General features: G+C 37.7%; 1 protein-coding gene across 8 annotated transcripts; it reads left to right on the top strand.

The window, feature by feature from the left end:
- The first annotated feature begins 76 nt into the window (after positions 1-76).
- Rmi1 (RecQ mediated genome instability 1) lies at positions 77-27,105 on the top strand. 8 transcript variants are annotated; one of them, XM_071600524.1, is made up of 5 exons: positions 77-237; positions 5,979-6,044; positions 24,066-24,243; positions 24,596-24,695; positions 25,202-27,105. In XM_071600524.1, exon 5 carries the CDS (start codon positions 25,211-25,213, stop codon positions 27,089-27,091), a length of 1,881 nt encoding a protein of 626 aa, XP_071456625.1. In that variant the 5' UTR covers positions 77-237; positions 5,979-6,044; positions 24,066-24,243; positions 24,596-24,695; positions 25,202-25,210; the 3' UTR covers positions 27,092-27,105. The 8 variants fall into 8 exon arrangements, with proteins under 8 accessions (XP_071456625.1, XP_071456623.1, XP_027811429.2 ...); XM_071600522.1 differs by having other exon boundaries at positions 24,569-24,695; XM_027955628.3 differs by lacking the exon at positions 24,066-24,243.
- The last annotated feature ends 187 nt before the right edge of the window (positions 27,106-27,292 follow it).

Here is a 27,292-nt window from a genome sequence, read left to right as displayed (position 1 = left end):
GGGAAAGCGTCTCGCGAGATCTAAAGTCTGCTTAGTTCACGCGCACTGGGAGGGGGCGGCGAAGGGGCGTTTTCCAGCCCGGAGGGAGTCTTTTGGGGTTGGAGGAGGGGCGCGAGCGCGGGGCAAATCTGGCGGGAAAAGGCAAAAAAAAAAAAATTAGGTGGCGCGCCGTGGCGATTTCAGTTCTCAGGGCGCGGCCCAGGATCCGCTGTTGCACGAGGAAGGCAGAACGCCCAGGTCGGTGCTCGGCCCAGATCTATGCCCCCGTTTCTACAGTTCACACTTGTGTCTCCCTCCCTCCCTCCCTGGCTTTCTCCTCCCCTCCCCGGGCTGCCGGGCTGCGGGACCAGCTGCGCGGTGGTAAGTGCAACGCGCCTACGCCTCAGAGACCCGATGTTTGTAGCGGTCCACCGTGCCAGTCAGGCGCAGCCCGCGGTTCGCGGCCCGCTTATCTCTGGGGCGGGATCCGGGAAAACGCGCGGACAGCCTGGACTCTGGGAGGGCTGCTCAGGTTTCGCCCCGGAGTCAGTGCTCTCCGTTCTAATGAGACTTCTCGTTTCTTTCTTCTTTTTTATCTTAATTGGCCCTGTGATGCAGGTATTTGTAGTTTAGTCGTTGTAGTTTGAGAAAAACTTAAGTATTGTTCATCTGCTAAAATGCTAATCGCAAAATGTGCTGCAGACATCCGCATTCCGTTCATTCAACTCCAAAGCGCTTACCTTGAGTCATGGGATTGGGCAGTGATGAAAACACAAGTCCTCCTCTGGCCTGTTCCGTTTACACTTGTTTTGTAAGACCCCTGCGCCAAGTTATGATGACTTATTTTGTTAAAACGCTTAAGGTCATGGGAAATCGTTAGCTCTGCTAGTACCTGGCTTTTCGCATGGTTGCTCAGCCTTCCATCTTCCACCCATCATTCCAAACGCAAGCTGAGCGTAAAGATTTTGTAATCTACCCATAAGGCTATATCTGCTATAGAAATACATGTGTGTGTACGTACAGAGAGAGAGAAGATTGTGTGGTAATGAATTTGTGCTGATTCGTTACTGCTATAACAATTTCTTGAGTAATTTGCAACATACTTTTAGCAACATTCTTTTAAATAGCTTTGTAGTAATTACTTTCGTCCATTATTTACTTGCATGATTAGGAAGAAAACTCTTGTTAGGACTTTTGAAGTACCAACATTTACATTCTCGGAAGATGCCTCGACAAAAACTATTAAGAACACAGCGTTTGGGGTTGTGGAGCTTCTAAAAGTCCTTAAATGTTAATGCAATTTTCAAATGCTCCCACCATGAAAAATGTATTTGTTAAAGAAGTAAAACTGAGCTCACATTTTAGTTAGAAAGTACAAAGTTAGGATTTTTGTTAAACCTTCACCCAAGAATTGATGAGTGTATGTAGGGGCTGGTAATAAATTATGGAGATTTAATCTGCTAGTCAGGATTTGCAACATTTAGTTGAGTCTCACTAAAAATATGGGGTGTTTCACTAACACTAATAAGCACATATAAGAGAATTGTAATAATGATGCTTTTAAAAAAGTTAATAGTTTTGTTGCATCTATGTTATTCTGCCTTGATAAGCGGTGAAAAGTGGGAATCCAACGGAAGCAGCAAGCAGCTCTGGAGAGGGCCAGCTTCCTCCCAATACCACTGTCTTGACTAGACCATAATATGTCAACTTTCTTTAGATGCTATTGTGAGATTGTTATTTGGTCTTGCCTCCATTTGTCTTTCTTATCTCTTCTATTTGCTCTTTTTGTTTCCTCCTTAGATAACAGGAACTCTGTCTTTTCTCCATCCTTTCATTTTTTATTTAAAATTGCGAGTTTTAACAGTATGAAACCTGTGCCCAGGGCTGGCAATATTTTCTTAGTGACAGAGCACTATCCCCAGCACTACAAACACAAAAATCTGTGCTCATTCAAAGACTTGTGATTCCATTTAATTCATTCAGTGGCTTCTGTCTGGTGTAATTGTTTGGAATAAATGGTGTAGTGATGATTTTGGGCCTTCAGTGATTTTAGAGATAGTATTAACTGTGGCCTTTGTTTTAGTTAGGCTAATGTAATTGACATTATACACTAGCCAACTGGATTGTCATTTAAATATTTTTTATAACTACCATTTCCTGAATTCCCCATTATGTGCTAGACAGGGTGCAGTAATGTTTAATTACACCCTTTTGAATAAGTTGTGGTTATCTTTGGGGTTTGCTTTGTTTGTTTGTTTTATGGAGGAGAGAATTAAGACTAAGAAGGATCACAGTAGAATTGAGTTTCAGACTTTTATTCTGTCTTTTCCTACATTAAGTTATGGAGCATCTACAAAAAGCTCCTCTGATTGCTTTTCTGATTTTAGTCATTGTAGATTTTTTTCCTCTCTAATTTTTAGAGTACCTTCTCAGAATTCCAAAATTATTATGAAATCATCCCCCCAAAATTAAGACACAGACTTACATTTGTTTTTTTAGATGAAGGTAATGGACACATAGAATGGATTTAAATATTTTTATTGTTGCTGGGCCTGGTGGTACACACCTTTATTCCAGTAAGAGGCTGAGGCAAGAGAATTGCAAGTTTGAGGTCAGCCTTTGCAATCTAGCATGACCCTGACTCAAAATTAAAAATTAAAAATGATTGGGGATATAGATCAATAGCAGAGTGCCCTTGGCTTCTACTCCCAGTAGCAAAAAACAAAAACAAAACTGAATTAAAAAAACAAACAAAAAGAAGTTAAGTGTTTTTAAATTTTAGTTATTGATTGAATGCCACATACTATATCCAAAAGGATGGTAGCTTTTTCTGTTTTTAAAATTGGGTGAGTGAGGCTGATTGAATTAATCTGTAAGTCAACCTTATAGATTGACTTTTTTTTTTTTTTTTTTTCTGGTACACAATTTAAAAGATATCTTTTCCAAATTTATTTTTATCTTGTGCAGTGGATGAAGATCAGAAGCTATTCTTTGTGTATCAGCAGATGGGAAATTGTGCTGCCCTAGCTAACCTCTCTTTTGAGCTGCTACTAGCTGCTGTGACTGTGGGTGCTCAGTTTCTCAAGAAGGGAAGGGATGAAAACCTTAAGAATTCTCTGAAGGACTAGATGCTAGTAATACAATTTACCAAATGATTAAGGTTCTCATTTATTGAATCCCAGTCTAAACCGTGTAATGTAACCAGCATGGTGGTGCATGCCTGTAATCCCAGCAACTGGGAAGGCTGAGGCAGAAGGGTTGGAAGTTTGAGGCCATCCTCAGCATTTAATGAGACCCTGAGCAATTTGGCGAGACCCTGTCTCAAAATGGCGATGTAGCACAGTGGTAGACAGTGGTAGAGTGCCCTGGGTTCAATGCTGGAGATGGGAGCGGAGCCGGGTGGGGTGGGGTGGCATAATATAGATCCTGTGTGTTAAAAGTTTTTCGTTGTTGTTTTTTCATTACCCTAGTACTAGGGGTTGAACTCTAGGCCTGGCACATGCCAGGTAAGTGCTCTACTGCTGTGTTATACCATAAGCCTTTTTAAGTTTTATTTTGAATCAGGATCTCACTATTGCTGAGGCTGGCCTCATATTTAGTGATCTTCTTGCCTCAGTGTCCTAAGTAGCTGGGATTATAGGCATGCTCCACTGCCTCAATTAAACATTTTAACAAACATTTCTTTGTAATCCAAAGGAAAGAGTCCTATTTTTTAATCATCTTTTTATTAAAATTCTGATATGTTATATGGACTATATATGTGTTCTGGATTAATCATACCTTCTACTTTGCTGAGGTGAAAAACTCTGTGTAACAGACATGCATTTAGCAGTCTATCCCCCACCCCCACCCCCAAGTTCTTGACTTTTTGGTAAAATATTTGAGAATAGCTGTATTTTGAGTGCTTGTACAATGTATCACTCATAACATTTGCTTGTGTTTTACTAATGTCCTGTTTTTTCTTTGTTTGTTTATGATAACATTACTATCAAGTTATGGTATGTCAGTTGAGATTACAGAAGTATTGAGATTCAAATCTGGAGGGCAGTACTTGGAATTATTATTTAGGACTGGCACACATTAACAGAACAATTTAGTTCATATGGTTTAATGAACAGTGTTTTTTAGAATTTGATCTACTTGTCAGCTGAAAGGAGTTTTGTTACTTTGTGTCTTCAGTAGCACATACTGGGAAGTGCATGTTTCAAATTAAAACAAAAATTGACATATAAGCATTAAAATGTCAGTTTATAATATTTTGAAAAATATAAAAATTATTCTATGTGGCATTTTAGTCTTACAGAGAAAGGAAAAATACTGTTTAGCTATAACACTGTTGTTTTGACACTATCACAAAGGTAAAAGTAAGTAGAAGTTTTTAAGTTTTTTATTTGACTTTGTAAATGAAAGAATTTAGAGTATGCTAGGTAAGGTTGTTATTTACATGAAGTCTGACATACTGATGGCATCTGTTGTTACACTTTTGTACATGTACTCAATACACAGTGTAACAATCCTTATCTTTAATTCTCTGTTTATACTCTGTTTGTTTTAATAATAGTGTGATACTCTTATAAAAATGACCATTTATTTGGATTTTTATCTAAGGGACTGGGTGTACTTTCCCTTTGTGCTTAAGTAAATACAGTCTGGAAAAAGGTATAGGAATAGAAATGAACAGGATTTAAGTTCTAGCTCTGGGTCTACTGATCTTTATGCCTTAATCTTTGTACCTCAGTTTCATCATCTGTCAGGCAGATGGTAATATCTTGTCTATTGCAGATTATTATTTTGAGGGTTAGATAATGCTGCAGATATAAGTATTTTGAAAAAAATTAAAATCTTAAAACTAAGAGCTTTGAATTTATTTTCAGCAAATCCTTATCTTTAATTCTCTGTTTATACTCCTGTACCTGCTGGAATATAGGACTGATATCTCTGAAGTTATCCTTTTCATTTCATTTTTTGTCTAACCTTGACCTTTTCTATTCACAATTAGTCTTTCTTCCTTTCTTGCTAGTTCCTGCCTCCTTCTAAAAATCTAAACACTATCATCTCCTGGTATTTAATAGGGTCATGTGGAAAATAGCATTTGTGTTACTTGGCTGCAAATAATAACTTAGGGGTATATATTCTATTCAGAATGATGTATAGGATAAAATATTATCCAAGCATTTTAGCTGTAATTATGCATTTATAATTCACTGAGACAATTTATAACTCTGCTGAATTTGTACTTTGTTCTCCTTTCAGTTTACTTGATGACCATAATCACATTACCACAACATCTTTGAAAATTAGACTAGGTTCATTTGCCAGCACTGTGGTGTTTAAATTTTAGTGGAGGAAATAAGTACCATATTGAATCAGGGCAGCTAAGGGCTATAGATCTAGCTTAATTTTTGAGATTAAAAAAATTACAACAGGGCTGGGGTTGTAGCTCAGTGGTAGAGCGCTCGCCTAGCACGTGCAAAGCCCTGGGTTCGATCCCCAGCACCACATAAAAATAAATAAATAAAATAAAGGTATTGTGTCCAACTACAATTAAAAAAATAAATATAAAAAAATATAACAGGTGCAATTAAATTGCACTTTGAAATCTTAGGTCACATGAGTACAGATCTTAGTATTGAGGAAAAGGTATTTCTAAGCTATGACATGGAATCATGTTGAGCGGTTTTAACATGCCCTTATTAAAATCTTTTTTTCCCCACATTTTTATTGGTGCATTATAGTTGTACATACTGATGGCATTTGTTGTTACACTTTTGTACATGTACTCAATACACAGTGTAACAACATAATTTGGCCAGTATCACTTCTCAGCGTTTCCCTGATCCCTCCCCACCTCCCACCCCTTGGTCCCTTTCCTCTACTGATGTCCCTTTGATTTTTATGATATCTGCCCCATCTTTCTTTTCCTTTTCCACTTCTAGCTTCTGCATATTAGCATACCTTTATTGTAATTAATTTCATATTTTGGTGTTGATTTGTTTTAGGTCTCACGTTTTGGTGAAGCATTCATCTGGTTTTGGTTTATACAATTTGAGACTATTTTTTAATAGGTGAGTTTAACCTATTATGTTCATTATTGTTGCTGACAGATTTGGACTGTTTCTATTTATAGCACTTATCCACTCTTTGTGCCTTTTCTTGAATTGTTTTCTTCTGTTTTCCTTAGCTAGTGTAAAAGGTAGTTAATTATATTTCTCTTCTTTTGATGTTTACCTTTAGTTTTTCTATTGGGCCATAATTTACACTCAATAAAATTTATACTCTGGTGTAAGTTCTGTAAGTTTTGATAACACATGTACCTGTAGTCAGTGTAACTACCACAATAACAGTTCCATTGACCCCAAAATTTCTTTGTGTCCCTTTCCACACTCCAAGCCTTTGGCAACCATTAAATTGTTTTTTGTTTTTGTAGTGTTACATATTCCAGAATTTCATATAAATGAAATTATATATTCTTTGGCTTCATTTACTGCATTTGTGTTTTTGTGTGCATTAATACTTTTTTTTTTTTTTTAAATTACTAAGTAGTATTTTACTATTTGGGTATACCATGCTTTGTTATTTATTTGCCAATTGAAGTACATGTTTCCAATTTCTGTGTTTATGAATAAAGTTACTATAAATGTTCACAGTCAGGATTTTTTTGGGGTGGAGGTGGTGGTACCAGGAATTGAACTCAGGGGCACTCAACCACTGAGCCACTTCCCCAGCCCTATTTTGTATTTTATTTAGAGACAGGGTTTCACTGAGTTGCTTAGTGCCTCACATTTTGCTGAGGCTATCTTTGAACTTGCAATCCTCCTATCTCAGCCTCCCAAACCTCTGGGATTACAGGCATGTGCCATAGCATCCGGTGCCCACAGTCAGTTTTTTTTTTGGAGGTGGGGAGGGCCAAGGATTGGATTCAGGGACACTCAGCCACTGAGCCTTATCTCTATTTTGTATTTTATTTAGAGACAGGGTCTCAATGAGCTACTAAGCACCTCTCTCTGTTGCTGAGGCTGACTTAGAACTCATGATTCTCCTCTAGCCTCCAAAGCCACTTGGATTACAGATGTGCTCAACAGTCATGTTTGTATTGAATGTATTATTTATTTTATTTATTTGTATTATTTATTTTATTTGGTGCCAGGGATTGAACCCAGTGATGCTTAACCCCTGAACCATATCCCTAGCCCTTTTGACACAAGTTGATCAATTTTGTTGCCCAGTACCTTCCCTATTTTATTTTATTTAGAAACAAAGTCTCATTGAGTTGCTTTAAGACCTCGGGAAGTTGCTGAGGCTGGCTTTGAACTCTGATCTTCCTGCTTCAGCCTCCAGAGCTACTGGGATTACATGTATGTACCACTGTGCCCAGCTTCATAATTTTGGCTATCTAATATGTGCATAGTGGTATAACATTGTGAATTTAATTTTCCATTTCTCTACTGTATTTTATTTAGAGACCTTGTCTCTAAATAAAATAATATTGAACATCTTAAGTTGGGCATGATGGCATGTGCCTATTGTTCTAGCTACTCAGGATGGCTTGAGCTCTGGAGTTTAAGACCAGCCTGGGCAATGTAGCAAGTGCCTATCTCCATAATCAAAAACACAAGAGAGAGAAAGAGCAGGCAAGCACATATGTTTTTATTGTCACATTGTAACTATAAAATTTGTGGAGAGCTGGAGTTGTAGTTCAGTGGTAAGAGTGCTTGCCTGGCATGTGTGAGGCACAGGCTTTCTCAGCACCACATAAAAATAATCAAATAAAATAAAGGTGTTTATCTACAGCTAAAAAAAAAAAATAGTGGAATCCATTGTGATATATTTGTATATATACACAAGTTGGTCAATTTCATTATCCAGTTCCTTCCCTATTCCCTCACTCTATCCTCTCCACTACTGATCTCTCTTCTATTGTCATGAAAATTCCCTCTGTCCTCTCTCTTCTCTAGCTTTTGCATAAAAGAGAAAACATTTGACCCTTGATTTTGAGTTTGGCTTATTTCATGATATATTCCAGTTCCATCCATTTACCTGCAAATGACATAATTTTGTGCTTTATGACTGTATAAAATTCCATTATGAGTACTAGACTGGTTCTGTAACTTGGCTATTGTGAATTGTGGTGGCATAAACCTGTATGCATATATGCTATAGTATGCTGATTTTAATTCTTTTGGATAAATGCTGAGGAGTGAGATCTGGGTCATGTGGTGGTTCCATTTCTAATCTTTTGAGGAACCTCCATTACTGATTTTGGTAGTGGTTGTACTAATTTACAATTCCACCAGCACTGTATAAATGTTCCTTTTCCCCCACATTCTTTCTAGAATTTTTTATTGTTTGTATTTTTGATGATTGAGAGCCTCTATTCATGTGTTTGTTTGCCATGTACATATTTTTGTATGTGAAATATGTGCTCAAATCTTTTGCTGATTTTAAGATTTTTGTTTTCTTACTAAATTTTAAGAATTCTTTACATAGTCAGGATGTAAGTCTAGCCTCTGTTTCTCCCAAACTGTGGTAGCGTGTGTGTCTTTTTATAGTCTTATCTATGTTTCACAGAGATGTTTTGTATATGTTGTAAGATAAGGTCTGTTTAAAGTCTTTAGCATGTAATATCATTTGTTGAAAAGAAGACTATACCTTTCCCATAGTCAGCCACTATTGTCAAAAATCATTTGACCAGACACATGAGGGTTTATTTCTGGGCTCTCTGTTGTGTTCCATTGGCCTACAGGTCTCTCTTATACTATTTTTCCTTGTTTAAACTATGTGCCTTTTATTTCTTTCTGTTGCCTTATTGTTAGTACAGTGTTAAAATACTGACAGTAGACATCCTTGCTTTGTTAAGTTTATGATCTTTATTTTATTTATTTATTTATTTTTGGTATGAGGGACTTAACCCAGGGATGTTTAACCACTGAGCCACATCCCTAGCTGTTTTTATGTTTTATTTTGAGACAGGACCTTGCTAAGTTGCTTAGGGCCTCATTAAATTGATGAGGCCGGCTTTGAACTTGCAGTCCTCCTGTCTCAGTCTCCCCAAGTCATTGGGATTATAGGTATGTGCTACCATGCCCAGCAATACCTTTTAAGTTTTAAACACATATACTCTTGTGCTATTTTGTTCATTGCTAGTAGCAGTAATGAAGAACTTAGAAAGATGGAAGATAAAGTTAAGAAAATTTTCATCTACATCATAAACAACTAGAAAAATGAGAAGTTATACTCCATTTATGTATGATATGTCAAAATGTATTCTGTCATGTATAACTAATTAGAACAAATTTTTAAAAATTTGAAAAAAAAACTTTTTTGGGGGGGTACCAGGAATTGAACTCGGGGGCACTCAGCCACTGAGTCATATCCCCAGCCCTATTTTGTATTTTATTTAGAGACAGGGTCTCACTGATTTGCTTAGCGCCTCGATTTTTGCTGAGGCTGGCTTTGAACTCACCATCCTCCCAAACTGCTAGGGTTACAGGCACGCACCACTTCTCCCAGCAATAATAAAAAAAAAAAAGTCTAAACATTAAAATCAGTGCAAAGAAATCAGTGAAACCTAGACGATAGAAGAAATGTGTTATACATAAATCATTTAAATATCAAATTTTAAAGTGTTTCCCCCCCCCCCCCCCCGCCATATTGGGGGATTGAGGGGTTGGGGATTTAGCTGGGTGGCAAAATGCTTGCCTAGCATGTATAAGACCCTGAGTTCTGTCTTTGGCCCTGAAAAAAAACGATGGAAAAAAACCAAGGTTAACAGCATAGGGAATTGAACCTAGGCATGCTCTACCACTGAGCTCCACCGCAGACCTTTTTTAAAAAAGTTGTTTTTTTTTTTTTTTTTGTTGTTGTTGTTTGTTTGTTTGTTTTAGGCAGGATCTTGATAAGTAGCTGAGCCTGGACTTGAACTTGCGATCCTCCTGCCTTTGTTACAGGTGCACAGGTTAAAGCATTTTGAAAAAGACATCCCTTGCCCCCCACTACTATAAGCATTTCAAGTGTATTCTATTTTGTATTTACTGTGATATCTCTGAAAACCAGGCATAGATTTCTGCTTCTTGTTTTTCAGTTTTAGTTTTTCTGTTGACTTTTACCTTAGAGATGAGGATTTGGTCTCACCTATCTTTCTCACTGTCCTTCATCTCCATCCTCACACATAGTCATGTTAAAATTTTTGTCTGTTTAGTATTTAGAGTGTGTATTATTTATGACTACATATATGATGCCTACAACTAGGTCATGTTGTATATAAATAGTGCTGTATCTCTTCTCTACAACCTTTGTTTTTCTCTTGAGTTATCTTGCTTTATTTTCAGAGGAAATAAATATAAATATAAATACAATATTCTATATATTATCAACCTCCTAACTATTTTGGTTATTTAAATCTCCTCTCTACATTGAGAGGCATCAGTGTTCCAGTGTCACAAAAGAGTAAATCAAGAAAAATGATTATGTGAAAACCTGAATATAGTGTCTTACACAGTTTCATCTTGTTGAAAAAATAATCTATCCTGAAGCCCTCTGACTGTTTGTCCTTATATTCCTTAAATACCCTTCACCATGTTTTACCCTTCTTTTGTGTAAGACCTCATGTGTTCTTCTTTCTTGATTTATTTCTTTGTTATGTTAGGGCACATCTTCTATAATTGAGACAATGATGGTGTGACCAAATGTATTTCACTGTCATAATTGATAGATACTTTGCCTAGGTGAAGAATTATTGGTTAGAAATTATTTTCATTCAGAAATTTGAAATAATTGCTTATTTACCTGCTAGCTAACACTGAGAAGCATAAAGCCATTTTCATTTTGTGGGCTCTCAGTGTTACCTATTTGTTGTGTTTTCCCTCTCTGATAGCTGTAGAGTCTTTATCCCTGTATTCTAAAATTTTGTAATGATATTCTTTGTGTTGGTTCCTTTCTATTTGGAAACTCTTGTCTTTATGTTCTGGACAATTTATTTTTTATTATTTTCTCCTCCTGCCCCCCCGCCCCCCTTTTTTGAACGCCTAGTTTATTAAGACTTTCTGGGTTTCCTTTTTGTTTTTGTCTTTCCTTCTGTGTACCATAGATTTCTTTGTACTAGTGTTTTTGCTTTTGGAGATTTTTATAACTTTATGTTCCATTTATTCTACTGAGTTTATAACTTTATTGTCATTTTAAATTTCTCAGGTTTTTTTTGTCCTATTCCTTGTTACAGCATACTACTCTTAATTAATGAATATGATATCTTACCTGCCTGAGGATATTATTAATGATAGCTATTTGAAGTTTTCATCTCCATAATCAATTCATTGCATTTTTCTCTTAGATAACTTGTCATAATTAAGAGTGGGAAACTAGAAAGCTGATTGGAACTCTGGATCTGGATGTGGTCTCAAGATGGGCTGTTTAAGGGCTGGGGTTGTGGCTCAATGGTAGAGCACTTGCCTAGCATGTGTGAGGCACTGGGTTCAATTCTCAGTACCACTTATAAATAAATAAATAAAAGTCCATCAATAACTAATAAAAAATTTTTAAATGGGCTGTTTAATTGGAAATCTTTCATGTTAGTATCTTTAGGTCTTTTCTGTTGGTGATAAGATTGCCCAGAGAAAGATTTTTCAGTCTCTTTCTTGGAGAAAATAGGACTAGTCACTGATACTTCTTGAAGCTTTGTGGATGAAGAGAGTGTTATATGTTCAGCATTCAGTATTTAAGAATTTATTAAGTATTTAAGTATTTTAAAACAAGTGATTCTCCCTGTTTTTAGTATGCTTGTGTCTACTTTCAGCTTTACTCTTATTGTCTCCAGGCTAGAGACCATCTCTTTTTCCTTTCCAGAAAGTAGAAGTCTAAGTTTCTGACATGGGCTAGTGTTGGCCACAATTTAAAATGTCTTCTTCCAATCAAATCTATTTTTAGACTCTTCTTTTGTCTTCCAGAGTACTTGTATTGCCTTTTGTGGGTTCTGGGAATTTTGTTTTGTTTTGTTTCTTATGTATTTATTTTTATTTATTTATTTGTTTGTTTATTTATTTATTTTAATTTTTTATTGTTGGTTGTTCAAAACATTACAAATTTCTTGACATATCATATTCCACACTTTGATTCAAGTGGGTTATGAACTCCCACCTTCACCCCATACACAGATTGCAGAATCACATCAGTTACACATCCATTGATTTACATATTGCCATACTAGTGTCTGTTTTGCTCCGCTGCCTTTCCCATCCTCCACCATCCCCCCTCCCCACCTCTCCCCTCCCCTCCCCTCCTCTCTCTCTACCCCCTCCACTGTATAACCCTGAGGGTCTCCTTCCATTTCCAAGCAATTTCCCGTCTCTCTCCCTTTCCCTCCCACCTCTCATCCCTGTTAAAGGTTAATCTTCTTCTCGTGCTCTTCGTCCCTACTCTGTTCTTAGTTACTCTCCTTATATCAAAGAAGACATTTGGCATTTGTTTTTTAGGGATTGGCTAGCTTCACTTAGCATAATCTGCTCTAATGCCATCCATTTCCCTGCAAATTCTATGATTTTGTCATTTTTTAATGCAGAGTAATACTCCATTGTGTATAAATGCCACATTTTTTTAATCCATTCGTCTATTGAAGGGCATCTAGGTTGGTTCCACAGTCTTCCTATTGTGAATTGTGCTGCTATGAACATCGATGTAGCAGTGTCCCTGTAGCATGCTCTTTTTAGGTCTTTAGGGAATAGACCAAGAAGGGGAATAGCTGGGTCAAATGGTGGCTCCATTCCCAGCTTTCCAAGAAATCTCCATACTGCTTTCCAAATTGGCTGCACCAATTTGCAGTCCCACCAGCAATGTACAAGTGTACCCTTTTCCCCACATCCTTGCCAGCACTTGTTGTTGTTTGACTTCCTAATGGCTGCCAATCTTACTGGAGTGAGATGGTATCTTAGGGTGGTTTTGATTTGCATTTCTCTGACAGCTAGAGATGGTGAGCATTTTTTCATGTACTTGTTGATTGACTGTATGTCCTCCTCTGAGAAGTGTCTGTTCAGGTCCTTGGCCCATTTGTTGATTGGGTTGTTTGTTCTCTTATTGTCTAATTTTTTGAGTTCTTTGTATACTCTGGATATTAGGGCTCTATCTGAAGTGTGAGGAGTAAAGATTTGTTCCCAGGGTTTAGGCTCCCTATTTACCTCTCTTATTGTTTCTTTTGCTGAGAAAAAACTTTTTTAGTTTGAGTAAGTCCCATTTGTTGATTCTAGTTATTAACTTTTGTGCTATGGGTGTCCTATTGAGGAATTTGGAGCCCGACCCCACCGAATGTAGATCATAGCCAACTTTTTCTTCTATCAGACGGCGTGTCTCTGATTTGATATCAAGCTCCTTGATCCATTTTGAATTCACTTTTGTGCATGGCGAGAGAAAGGGATTCAGTTTCATTTTGTTGCATATGGATTTCCAGTTTTCCCAGCACCATTTGTTGAAGATGCTATCCTTCCTCCATTGCATGCTTTTAGCCCCTTTATCAAATATAAGATAGTTGTAGTTTTGTGGATTGGTTTCTGTGTCCTCTATTCTGTACCATTGGTCCACCCGCCTGTTTTGGTACCAGTACCATGCTGTTTTTGTTACTATTGCTCTGTAGTATAGTTTGAAGTCTGGTATCGCTATACCGCCTGATTCACACTTCCTGCTTAGAGTTGTTTTTGCTATTCTGGGTCTTTTATTTTTCCATATGAATTTCATGATTGCTTTCTCTATTTCTACAAGAAATGCCGTTGGGATTTTGATTGGCATTGCATTAAACCTATAGAGAACTTTTGGTAATATCACCATTTTGATGATGTTGGTTCTGCCTATCCATGAACAGGGTATATTTTTCCATCTTCTAAGATCTTCTATTTCTCTCTTTAGGGTTCTGTAGTTTTCACTGTATAAGTCTTTCACCTCTTTTGTTAGGTTGATTCCCAAGTATTTTATTTTTTTTGAAGATATTGTGAATGGAGTGGTTGTCCTCATTTCCATTTCAGAGGATTTGTCGCTGATATACAGGAATGCCTTTGATTTATGCGTGTTGATTTTATATCCTGCCACTTTGCTGAATTCATTTATTAGCTCTAATAGTTTCTTTGTAGAGCCTTTTGGGTCTGCTAGGTATAGAATCATATCATCTGCAAATAGTGATAATTTAAGTTCTTCTTTTCCTATTTTTATGCCTTTAATTTCTTTCGTCTGTCTAATTGCTCTTGCCAGTGTTTCGAGAACTATGTTGAACAGAAGTGGAGAGAGAGGGCATCCCTGTCTTGTTCCAGATTTTAGAGGGAATGCCTTCAGTTTTTCTCCATTCAGAATGATGCTAGCCTGAGGCTTAGCATACATTGCTTTTACAATATTGAGGTATGTTCCTGTTATCCCTAGTTTTTCTAGAGGTTTGAACATAAAGGGATGCTGTACTTTGTCGAATGCTTTTTCCGCATCTATCGAGATGATCATATGGTTCTTATTTTTAAGTCTATTGATGTGGTGAATAACATTTATTGATTTCCGTATATTGAACCAGCCTTGCATCCCAGGGATGAATCCTACTTGATCATGGTGCACAATTTTTTTGATATGTTTTTGTATCCGATTCGCCAGAATTTTATTGAGGATTTTTGCATCTAGGTTCATTAGAGATATTGGTCTGTAGTTTTCTTTCTTTGAAGTGTCTTTGTCTGGTTTAGGTATCAGGGTGATGTTGGCCTCATAGAATGAATTTGGAAGTTCTCCCTCTTTTTCTATTTCCTGAAGTAGCTTGAAAAGTATTGGTGTTAGTTCTTCTTTAAAGGTTTTGTAAAACTCTGCTGTATACCCATCCGGTCCTGGGCTTTTCTTAGTTGGTAGTCTTTTGATGGTTTCTTCTATTTCCTCAATTGATATTGGTCTGTTTAGGTTGTCTATATCCTCCTGACTCAATCTGGGCAGATCATATGACTTAAGAAATTTATACATGCCTTCACTATCTTCTAATTTATTGGAGTATCTTTTGTATTTCTGAAGTGTCTGTTGTGATATTGCCTTTTTCATCCTGTATGCTAGTAATTTGAGTTCTCTCTCTTCTTCTCTTCGCTAGCATGGCTAAGGGTCTGTCAATTTTGTTTATTTTTTCAAAGAACCAACTTTTAGTTTTGTCAATTTTTTCAATTGTTTCTTTTGTTTCAATTTCATTAATTTCAGCTCTGATTTTAATTATTTCTTGCCTTCTACTTGTTTTGCTCTTCTTTTTCAAGGATTTTGAGATGAAGTGTGAGATCATTTATTTGTTGGTTTTTTCTTTTTTCAAGGAATGAACTCCAAGCAATGAATTTTCCTCTTAGAACTGCTTTCAATGTGTCCCATAGATTCCGATATGTTGTGTCTGTGTTTTCATTTATCTCTAAGAATTTTTTAATTTCCTCCTTGATGTCTTCTATAACCCATTGATCATTCAGTAACCTATTGTTCATTCTCCAAGTGATGTATGCTTTTTCCTTCCTTCTTTTATCGTTGATTTTCAGTTTCATTCCATTATGATCAGATAAGATGCATGGTATTATCTCTACTCCTTTATATTGTCTAAGAGTTGCCCTGTGACATAATATATGATCTATTTTTGAGAAGGATCCATGTTCTGCTGAGAAAAAAGTGTAACTGCTTGATGTTGGGTGGTATATTCTATATATGTCAATTAAGTCTAGGTTATTAATTGTGTTATTGAGTTCTATAGTTTCCTTATTCAACTTTTGTTTGGAAGATCTGTCCAGTGGCGAGAGAGGTGTGTTGAAGTCTCCCATGATTATTGTATGGTGGTCTATTAGACTCTTGAACTTGAGAAGAGTTTGTTTGACGAACATAGCTGCACCATTGTTTGGGGCATAAATATTTATGATTGTTATGTCTTGTTGGTGTATGGTTCCCTTAAGCAGTATGTAGTGTCCCTCTTTATCCCTTTTGATTAACTTTGGCTTGAAATCTATTTTATTTGATATGAGTATGGACACTCCTGCTTGTTTCCGAAGTCCATATGAGTGATATGATTTTTCCCAACCTTTCACCTTCAGCCTATTTATGTCTTTTCCTATCAAATGCGTCTCATATAGGCAGCATATTGTTGGGTCTTGTTTTGTGATCCATTCTACTAGCCTGTGTCTCTTAATTGGTGAGTTTAAGGCATTAACATTTAGGGTTATTATTGAGATATGGGTTGTTCTTCCAGCCATATTTGTTTATTTCTGTTACTAAACATGGTTTGTTTTCCTCTTTGATTATTTTCCCCCCCTTTACTGTCCTACCTCCCACTGTTGGTTTTCATTGTTATTTTCCATTTCCTCTTCCTGTAATGTTTTGGCGAGGATGTTTTGAAGAGATGGTTTTCTAGCTGCGAATTCTTTAAACTTTTGTTTATCGTGGAAGGTTTTAATTTCATCTTCCATCCTGAAGCTTAATTTCGCTGGATACACAATTCTTGGTTGGAACCCATTTTCTTTCAGTGTTTGAAATATGTTATTCCAGGATCTTCTAGCTTTCAGAGTCTGTGTTGAAAGATCAGCTGTTATCCTGATTGGCTTACCCCTAAATGTAATCTGCTTCCTTTCTCTTGTAGCTTTTAAAATTCTCTCCTTATTCTGTATGTTGGGCATCTTCATTATAATGTGTCTAGGTGTGGATCTCTTATGATTTTGTACATTCGGCGTCCTGTAGGCTTCTAGGATTTGGGATTCTGTCTCAGTCTTCAAGTCTGGGAAGTTTTCTCGTATTATTTCATTGAATAGACTGCTCATTCCTTTGGTTTGGAGCTCTGTACCTTCCTGTATCCCAATGACTCTTAAGTTTGGTCTCTTAATGTTATCCCATATTTCTTGGATGTTCTGCTCATGGTTTCTTAACAGTCTTGCTGAGCTGTCTATGTTCTTTTCCAGTTGAAATACTTTGTCTTCATTGTCTGATGTTCTGTCTTCTAAGTGTTCTACTCTGCTGGTAGTATTCTCCATTGAGTTTTTTTAAGTTGGTTTATTGCTTCCTGCATTTCTAGGATTTCTGTTTGTTTGTTTTTTATAACCTCTATCTCCCTGTAAAGTTGATCCTTTGCTTCCTGGATTTGTTTGCGTAATTCATTGTCGAAGTGATCTTTCATTGTCTGATTTTGCTGTCTAATGTCTTCCTTGATACTCCAGATCATCTGAAGCATGTATATCCTGAATTCTTTATCTGACATTCCATCTGCTGCAGCTGTTACCTCTTCTAAAGTTGCGTTGACCTGCATTGCTTGTGGTCCTTTCTTTCCTTGTCTTTTCATACTGCTTGTGTTTCTTTCCTGCAGGCGCGGGCGGCGGCTCTGCCCTGCCCCTCCTACCACGCCTGCGGACCGCTGTGCCTGATCTGCAGGTTGGTCACAGGTCTGCTCACCCTGCGGGCATGCGTGGCGGTTTCACTCCGCCCCCACTCCAATTGGGGTCACGTGACCACCACACCGGCAGGGCCTGATCCGGGCATGGGCGAAGGATCTGCTCTGCCCCTACTCCAGTTGGGGTGACGTGTGTACCACGCTGGCAGGCCGCTGGGCCTGACCCGCCAGTCTGTCACAGGTCTGCTTACCTTGCAAGTGCGGGCGGCGGCTCTGCCCTGCCCTTCCTACCACGCTCGTGTACCACTGGGTCGCGGGTCTGCCCACCTTGCGGGCGCGGGTGGCGGCTCCGCTCCGCCCCCTCTCCAATTGGAGTCACGCGGTCACCACGCCGGCGAGCCGCTGGGCCTGCTCAGGGTGTTGGCAGCGGCCCGGCTCCTCGCCTCTGGCTCGACGACAAATCAAGAGAGACTCGGGTGTCTGTGCCTCACCCCCCCTACTAGGAGACCAACTGTTTCTGTCGCCGCTGGTATTGATGAAGTTCTCTCCTCCGCCGCTTTCTGATGACATCAGATCTCTGCCATGTTGGTATCCTATGCGAATGGCAGCATTTCGTTCCCCTTGCCGGGCAACCAAAGCAACGGGTGAGTCCTGACCGGCCCTCAGCAGGAGCCGGACCGAGAAGCAGTTTCCGCGGGCTCCTAGCCCTGGGCTAAGAGCAGACTCCAAGAAGCAGCCTCCGCAGGCTCCCCAGTCCTGGGCCAGGGCGGTTCCGGGAGCCGGAACTCGGCCGCCCCTCGCTCGGTGCTCGCTCCGATAAGAGCAGGCACTAAGAAGCACCCAGGCACTGAGCCCGAGCAATCTGTCTGCAAGCCACAGGCAAATGGAAGCCTGAAATTACCTGTTATATGGCTGAATGAGCTGCGGTCAGTCGAAAACAGGGATGGTGATGTCAGCTTTCCAACATGGTGGCCGCTGGCCTCCTCTGTGGTCTGACCGGTGTGGAGAACCGAGATGGACCGCTTCCTTCCCCCGTCTCGAACCCAGAATTCAGCCGTGAGTACGGTGCTTGCACAGCTGGCAGAAACTGCAGCGCTGTATCCCTGCGTCGCTATCTCCTCGTTTCCCAGCGCGCGTTGTAGACTCTAGCCGTGGGGCAATTTGCTGAATAAGCAGTGTTACCCTCCGTGCGACAAACCTCTCGCGTTTGAGTCCCCGTAGCCGATCCTCGTGCGATGGAAATCCTTCCTCCAGGTTCCGGAGCACCCCACTATTGCTGGAAATTCCTAACAAGATAGCCTTTAGCCGTCCTGACTTGTCATACTCCCACACAGTGAAGCAGCACACGGGGGCAATGCACTCCCCTCGCCGCCATCTTCCTCTCTCCTTATTTATTTATTTTTATGTGGTGCTGAGGATTAAACCCAGGTTAGGAGGTTGATAACTAGGTGAGCGCTCTACCGCTGAGCCACAACCCCATCCCGGGTTTGAGGTTTTTTTAAGCCATCCTTAAAACCAGTTTAACATTCAACTTTCTGATGCCTGCTAAGTTATGTACCACTTACTTATTTGTATTTGGCTTCCAAGATTTGTTGACATTGTTTCATTCTTAGGTTTTTCTTCCCCTCTGAACTCAGGATTAAACCCAGGATCAACTTGTACATACTAGACAAGCTCTCTACCACTGAGCTACATCCAGAGCCCTTATTTTCTATTTTGATACAGGGTTATGCTAAGTTTTATGACTTTTTAAAAATTCATTTTGGCCAAGAGTGATGGAACATGCCTATAATCTCATCTATTCCATCTACTCAGGAGGCTGAGGCAAGTTTGAGGTCAGCCTTGGTAGCTTGGCAAGATCCTATCATAAAGGGTTATAGCTCAGTGGTAGAGCGCTTGCCTAACATGTCTAGCATGTGTGAGGCACGGGGTTTGATCCTCAGAACAATATAAAAATAAATAAAATAAAGGTATTGTGTCCATCTACAATTGTGTGTGTGTGTGTATATATATATATATATATATATATATATATATAGAGAGAGAGAGAGAGAGAGAGAGAGAGAGAGAGGGAGAGAAGGAAAGGAAAAAAAAAAAAAAAACCCTGTCATAAAATTTAATGAAAGGGTTAGGGATGTAGTTTAGTGGTAGAGTCGCCCCTGAGGTTTAAACCCTAGTACCAGGAAAAAAAATTCATTTCGCATGGAGTTTTAGGGTGTTTATAAATGTTTTCCCAGTACTCGTCATCCTTACCACAAACACATTTTATATTTTTCTGTAAAATTCCAAACTTACTATTTTTATTATCCTCTTTGGCAATATAAGAATACCTTAATTTCCTTGTGAATTCTTTTTCTCATTTTCTACATTTTTATTAACTAGAATTTTAGATCTAGCTTATTGGCTCTTAAGATACTTTTTTCTTATATCTGTAATGTTTTCATTTCCCACACTATATTTAAGGGGATTTGATTTTAGAAAATGCTGATTAGTAATATTGGGCTTTTCAACCTAGAAGGTCATTTTTTTTTTTAAACTTTAAAATAAAGTTTCAACCATTATCTTTTTTTTTTTTTTTTGGTACCAGGGATTGAACCCAGGGGTGAGCCACATTTTTAATTTTGTATATATACATGTATTTTGACAGGATCTTGCTGAGTTCCTTAGGGCATCGCTAAGTTGTTGAGGTTAGCTTTGAACTCCAGATCCGCCTGCCTTAGCCTCCTGAGTTGCTAGAATTATAGGCATGTGCCATCACACCTGGCTCAACCATTATCTTTTTTATTTTTCTTTTTGCCATATTGGGGATTGGAGCCCAGGGTTTTTGCACATACTAGGTAGGTACTCTACTACTAATCCATGCCCCTAGCCCTTCAGTCATTATCTTTTAAAAAATATCTCCTTCACTGCTAGTTTCTTCTTCTAAAGCTGTAATTATTTCACTGTTGGAACCTGTCTTCACTACTTCTTAGCTTTCCCCCTCCTCTTTGCTTAATTTATTAATCTTTCTTTCTTTTTTTTTTGGTACTGGGGATTGAACCCAAGGCCTTGGGCATGCAAGGCAAGCACTCTACCAACTGAGCTATATCCCCAGCCCTATTAATCTTTCTTTGTAGTGTGTTTCAGGTACTTTCCAATGCATAAATTCTCTATTTGTCTTTAGTATTCTCTTTAAGAGTCTTAATTTTAGGGCTGGGGTTATGACTCAGTGGCAAAGCACTTGCCTTGTACATGTGAGGCACTGGGTTCTATCCTTAGCACCACATAAAAATAATAAACAAAATAAAGATACTGTGTCTATGTATAACTAAAAATATTTTTTAAAATTCTTAATTTTACATTTTTTTCTTTAGGTTTGAATTCTCCTACTTGTATCTGCTGCTGTGGCCAATGATTATGATTACAATTTTCCTGGAGTATATAATTTTGGTTTGCTGGCTCATGTTGAATAGAAGTTTTTCCACTTTTGTTTGGTTTTGGAGTTTTCTATGTTGGTTGTTTTATTAGGGATTTTTATTTTTATGAATAGCCCAATTCTGAACCATCCTGTGTATGTTATGTACCCTCATACATGCTATGCAAGCCCAGTTTCTATCCTCCAGGTGCCTCTGTTTCTTCTACAGGCCACAGGTACGTTTTGGGTAGGATGTTGTTTTCCATCAATTCCAGCAAGACTTCCGTTCCGGTTTTGGTTTTTCTGTCCTGTGCAAGGTATGCTGGACGTTGGAGCTTTAGTGACACTGTTTTTTATCTAAGTCCCCTCCCTATTCCCAGTGGGCTGCATGGTTTTAGTGTCCATTACCACTCTTGAAATATCTCCTCTGTTCCTGACAATGAAGATTTTGCTCTTGTTATTGAATGTAGCCATGTACTTGAATTTTTATGTTTCTTTTATGTCCTTCTGGGGGACGAAGTTTTATGTTTCTCATATGTCTTTCTGGAGGTCCTTCATGAATATACATATAATTAAGAATATGATTATTTTTCTGTATTTCATGTACAAAAGTTAGCATACTGTATAACCTGTTTTATGTTTTACTTTTTGTGACAATCGGGTATTTTCATTTGATAATTCAGGGAGCTGATTTAAAGACTCTTGGTTTCTTTGTTACAGAGACTTGTCAATTTGACACTATATCGTTTCTTATCTTTTTTTGTCTCCTCTCCCAGTTGCTTACAGTGTTGAGAATTGAATCCAGGGCATTCTACCACTGAACTACTCCCTAATTCTTTTAAATTTTAATTTTGACAAAGGGTCTTACTAATTTGCTGAAGCTGACTTTGAACTTGTGATCCTCCTCCCTCAGCCTCCCAGGTAGCTGGGATTATAGGCATGTACCAGTGTGCCTGCCTCCAACCCTTTTTTTTTTTTTTTGGTATCAGGGATTAGACCCAGAGACTCTTAACCACTGAGCCACATCTCAAGCCTTTTTATTTTTTATTTTGAGATAGGGTCTTGCTGAGTTGTTGTGACTAGCTCTGACCTTTGCTCCTCCTGGCTCAGACCCCTAAATTGCTGGCATTACAGGAATGTAGCACTATGCCCAGCTTTATTTTCTGTGATGGGGCAAGGTCTTGCCAGTTCTGCCAGGCTGGCCTTGAACTTTGAATCTTTCTGCTTTAGTCTTTCTAGTAGCTAAAATTATGGGCATGTGCTACCCACCCTCAACTTCACGTTGATTTTCATCACAACAGGAAAAGATCTTCTTACTTTTGAATTTTTCCATTGATTTCATATAGAATTAAAATATATATATATATATATATATATATATATATATATATATATATATATATACACATTAAACATATATATGTGTGTGTATATGTATATACATATATATATGCTCTTAATCATTTTCTTCAATATAAAGATTCACCAGTTCCATAATTAAAATGACCTAATGTCCCTTATTTATTTATTTATACAGGGGATTGAACTCAGGGGTGTTTTACCACTGAGGTACACCTCCAGCACCTCCCTCCCCTTTTTAAACATTTTCTTTTGTAGATGGACACAGTATCTTTTTTTAAATTTTTTTGTGTGGTGCTAAGGACTGAACCCACAGTGTCTCACTATGTTGTATAGGGCCTCTCTGATTTGTTGTGGCTGGCCTTGAACTTTTGATCCTCCCACCCCATCCTCCTGAGCTGGGATTATAGGCATGCGCCACTATAACTAGCCATCTCTATAAATTTTAATAGTTTATTAAATTAATAATAATTCATTCTATGGGTTCCTGAGAGCTATGTGATTATATATCCTCTTTTATGGGTCTTTAAAAAAAATTTTAGTGATAACAAGGACTTATCTGGCATTTACTTGTGCTAGGACAGAAATATAGGACAAAAGAATAATTTAAAGGCAATGATAAGGAGTCCATGTCACTGAGAAATATGAGAAGATGTTTGGCAGTTTTAGCATCAAGAATAAACTGAAGTTTTAGTTTTCTCTCTTTGCATTTGTCAGGGGTGTATTATACTTCTTTCAGTTGTTCTTACAGAGATACAGTATAAAATAGTTTTGTTGCTACGGTATAGCTTAAGGTGAGTTAAGCTAGCATTTTCAGAGTTCAAGCTCCTAAAATCTCAGGTAGGTGTATTATTTTCTTGTTTAAAACCTTATGAAAAAGTGTTAGTTTACTAATTTCAGTGACATCTAGAATTTTATCCAGTGTAGAAACTGGTTATACAATCTAAAATACAAATAACTAAGGGTTTTTTGTTTGTTTGCTAGGATTGAACCCAGGAGCATCTGAGCTCCCCAGCCCAGGATTTTAATTTTATTTGGTACTGAGTCTCAGTAAGCCAGGCTGGCCTTAAACTTGAGATCCTCCTGCCTCAACGTGCAGAGTAGCTGGTATTATAGGCATGTATCATCACACCTGGCTATAGTAGGTATTTTAATAATATAGTTTACATTCCCTAGGTCTTACTATGTGCCAACTGCTGCTTTTTCTATATTAATTTAATGTTCATAGCAAATCTAAAAAGAAAATGCTATTATTATTATTTTACAAATCAGATAAGTAGGATACCTTGAAGTTGAACAACTTGATCACAGAATTTATAAGTGAAAGATTATCTGGTACTACAGTTATACTGAGAATTACTGCTTGTGTCCTCCTATCTTTAATTTTTATGAGGTAAGTATAGAAATTAGGAAACAGGCTAAAAAAGAATACCTTTCTCATAGTCACTTATTTCTGTTTCTCTCACTCCAGCTTCATGTTTTTATTCTGTGTAGCCTCTGTTCTACCCTGAATGATAACAGGATTCCCAAGAACCGTACTATCAAATTCTTGCACCCATGAAATTAGGCCCGCAATTCTTTCTACAGTTTCATCTTTTTTTTTTTTTTAATAATAGGGATTGAACTCAGGGGCACTCGGCCACTGAGCTACATCCCTAGCTGTGTTTTGTATTTTATTTAGACACACGGGGTCTCCCTGAGCTGCTAAGCACCTTGCTGAGGCTGACTTTGAACTCATGATTCTCCTGTCTCAGCTTCCCAAGCCACTGGGATTACAGGGATGAGCCATTGTGCCTGGCTCAGCTACATTTTATAACCCTTAAGTGCTAATTGTCTTACCTCTCAAGGCCATTTCTGAGCAGTAGAGGGTTTGAGTACTCTATTAAACTACCAGTTCTCAATCCTGTTATCAAATTCTGTGCTGCTTTTCCAAGTTAGTTTTCTTACAGATAGATTAAAACTTAAATAAATTCTCTCTCTTAAATATCTTCATTTTCCCAGGTATACATCTATAATTCCAGCAGCTTGGAAAGCTGAGGCAGAAGGATTATGAGTTCAAAGTCAGCCTCAGCAATTTATTGAGGACCTAAGAACTTAGCAAGACCCTGTCTCTAAATAAAATGTAGAAAATGTCTGGGGATGTGGCTCAGTGGTTAAGCGTCCCTGGGCTCAATTCCAGGTATGAAAAATAATCTTCATTTGTAGGAGACATAAATTCAACTTTTGTGAATACTTGATGGATTAATACTTACTGTTTTGCTTATTTGCCTGACAGGGCTACTGAGAATGTTTAGTGAAACAAATAAGATGTTTTATATCAGCTCAGTCTGCTGTTATTTTTCTTGTTAAAGAACTTATAAAAAAGTATCAGTTTACTAATTTCAGTGAAGTCTAAGACTTTATCCAATGTAGAAACTGATCATACAGTCTAAAATAAAAATAACTATAGGTTTTTTTGTTATAACTTTATTCTTTTTTTTTTTTTTTTTTTTTTTTTGAGACAGGGTCTCATTAAGTTGCTATATCCCCAGGTTTTTTTACTTTTTTGAGACGACATCTTGCTAAGTTGCCCAGGTTGGCCTTGGACTTGGTATCCTCCTGTTTAAGCCTCCCCGGTAGCTGGGATCACAGGTATGCACTCCTACATCTGGATCATGTAATTCTTTTTTTTTTTTTTTTTTATAGTAGATGAACACAATACCTTTATTTTATTTTATGTGGTGCTGAGGATAGAACCCAGTTTCTCACATGTGCTAGGCAAGTGCTCTACCAACTGAGTTATAACCCCAACCCATGGATCATGTAATTCTTAATGCTATAAGATAGATGTTGTCATTGACACTTTATAAATGAAACATCTGGGTTAGAAAAATTATGAAACTTAATTTAGATCATATAGCTCTAATTTGACAGCTTTCAACCTTAAGTATATCTGTCTCAAATGTTTTGCTTTTCTCATTATACTATCAGATTATTCTGATATTTGAATTTGATGAGTAGAAATTCAAAGATTTATAAGATGTTAGAGAAAAATAGAAAAGATATATTGTTTATATGTATTTGTACATTTTAGAGAATAGTAGTAGCTGTAATTAAATGTACTATATTATTATAATATTTAATTTTTTTGTTTTCAGGTAACAGAAATGAGTGTAACTGGTATTGCTTCAAGAGTTGAAACCTGGCTGTTAGCTACGTGGCATGTTAAAGTACCTCTAATGTGGCTGGAAGCTTGTATTAACTGGATCCAAGAAGAAAGTAATAATGTTAATTTGAGTCAGGCACAAATAAACAAACAAGTATTTGAGCAATGGCTACTTACTGATCTGAGAGATTTGGAACATCCTCTTTTACCTGATGGCATTTTAGAACTTCCAAAAGGAGAATTGAATGGATTTTATGCTCTACAGATTATTTCCTTGGTTGATGTAAGTCAACCTGCATATTCCCAGATACAGAAGTTGAGAGGAAAGAATACAACTAATGATTTAGTTACTGCTGAAACACAAGTTACCCCCAAACCTTGGGAAGCAAAGTCTTCACGAATGTTGATGCTGCAGCTAACTGATGGAATTATACAATTGCAGGGAATGGAATACCAGTCTGTTCCAGCTCTTCATAGTGATCTTCCTCCAGGTACAAAAATTTTAATTTATGGAAACATTTCTTTCCGTCTTGGTGTTCTCTTGTTGAAACCAGAAAATGTAAAGGTTTTGGGAGGTGAAGTAGATGCTCTTTTAGAAGAATATGCACAAGAAAAAGTACTTGCAAGATTAATTGGGGAACCTGATCCCGTTGTTTCAGTCATACCAAATAATTCTTGCCAAAACATCCCCAGGGTTACAGATGCTCTAGATCCTGCCTTAGGACCTTCTGATGAAGAACTCTTGGCAAGTCTTGATGAAAATGATGAACTTGCAGCAAATAATGACACCTCCTTGGAAAGGTGTTTCAATACAGGTAGTTCCTCAAATACTATTCCCACAAGACAACCAGGTATTGAGCCAGGATTTGTTGTTTCTCCTAGACCAAAGGAGAAACCACCAAACCAATCTGTGCATTTCACTGATGGGGAAGTAGATGACTTTTCACTGGAGGAGGCCTTGCTTTTAGAAGAAACTGTCCAGAAAGAACAAATGGAAACTAGAGAATTGCAGACATTGACTTTGAACAGAAACAAAGATGAAAACATAGAGAGATTTTCACATAAACCTAATACTCTGCATGACTTTTCTTTGATTTACAAACAAGAAAATAGTAAATGGAATGAAGAACATTTATCTAAACAAGGGACTCATGAAGATAGGTGTTTTGGTAGTCCTTCTGGTAGAGACAAAAACAGCAGTGTTTTTTTGGATCATTGTAATGTGTCCTTAGCCCATGATTTTACAAGAAAAGATAAAAACTCAGAGACAGATTATAAAATAAAACAAATCATCAGCCGTTCAAGTAGCTATTCCTTAAATGATAAAATATTAAGTAAAGAACTGGTCAATGATGTATCGAAAAAAAGCTCACAAATTTCTAATGAAAATGGTTACCATTTACATACCTGTTCTTTACGTTCCTCAGAGACTAGCACTGATTTTTTTACAGGCATGGATTTGTATTCACCACCTTTTATCTATTTGTCTGTTCTAATGGCTAACAAACCAAAGGAAATTACTACAGTGAAAATCAAAGCATTTATTGTAACTTTAACTGGAAATCTCTCAAGTTCTGGTGGCATTTGGAATATAACTGCAAAGATTTCTGATGGTACTGCATACCTCGATGTAGACTTTGTAGATGAAATACTTACTAGTTTGATAGGGTTTTCCGTACCAGAAATGAAACAGTTAAAAAAAGATCCTCTTAAATACCAAAAGTTCCTAGAAGGTTTGCAGAAATGTCAGAGAGATCTAATAGATTTGTGCTGTCTAATGACTATTTCATTTAATCCTTCCTTGTGTAGAGCAGTGGTACTTGCATTACAAGATGTTAATATGGAACACCTTGAGAACCTAAAGAAGCGGTTGAATAAATAATTTACTAAAATATATTGCATGCTTTTTTGTTGTTTCGTTTTTTTAAGACAGTGTCTTGCAGTGATGTCCAGACTGCCCTCAACCTCATGATCCTTACCCATAGACCCCTGAGTAGCAAGGATTATAGGATTGGGCTACTGTACTCAGCCTTAAAACAGTATTTAAGGACATTCAAAACAAGGAAATATTTAGAATTTATTC

This window comes from Marmota flaviventris, chromosome 13 (genome assembly GCF_047511675.1).
Source record: "Marmota flaviventris isolate mMarFla1 chromosome 13, mMarFla1.hap1, whole genome shotgun sequence".
NCBI classification, from domain to species: domain Eukaryota; kingdom Metazoa; phylum Chordata; class Mammalia; order Rodentia; family Sciuridae; genus Marmota; species Marmota flaviventris.
The sequence above is the reverse complement of the archived record's forward strand: the minus strand, read 5'-3'. Positions and strand labels throughout refer to the sequence as shown.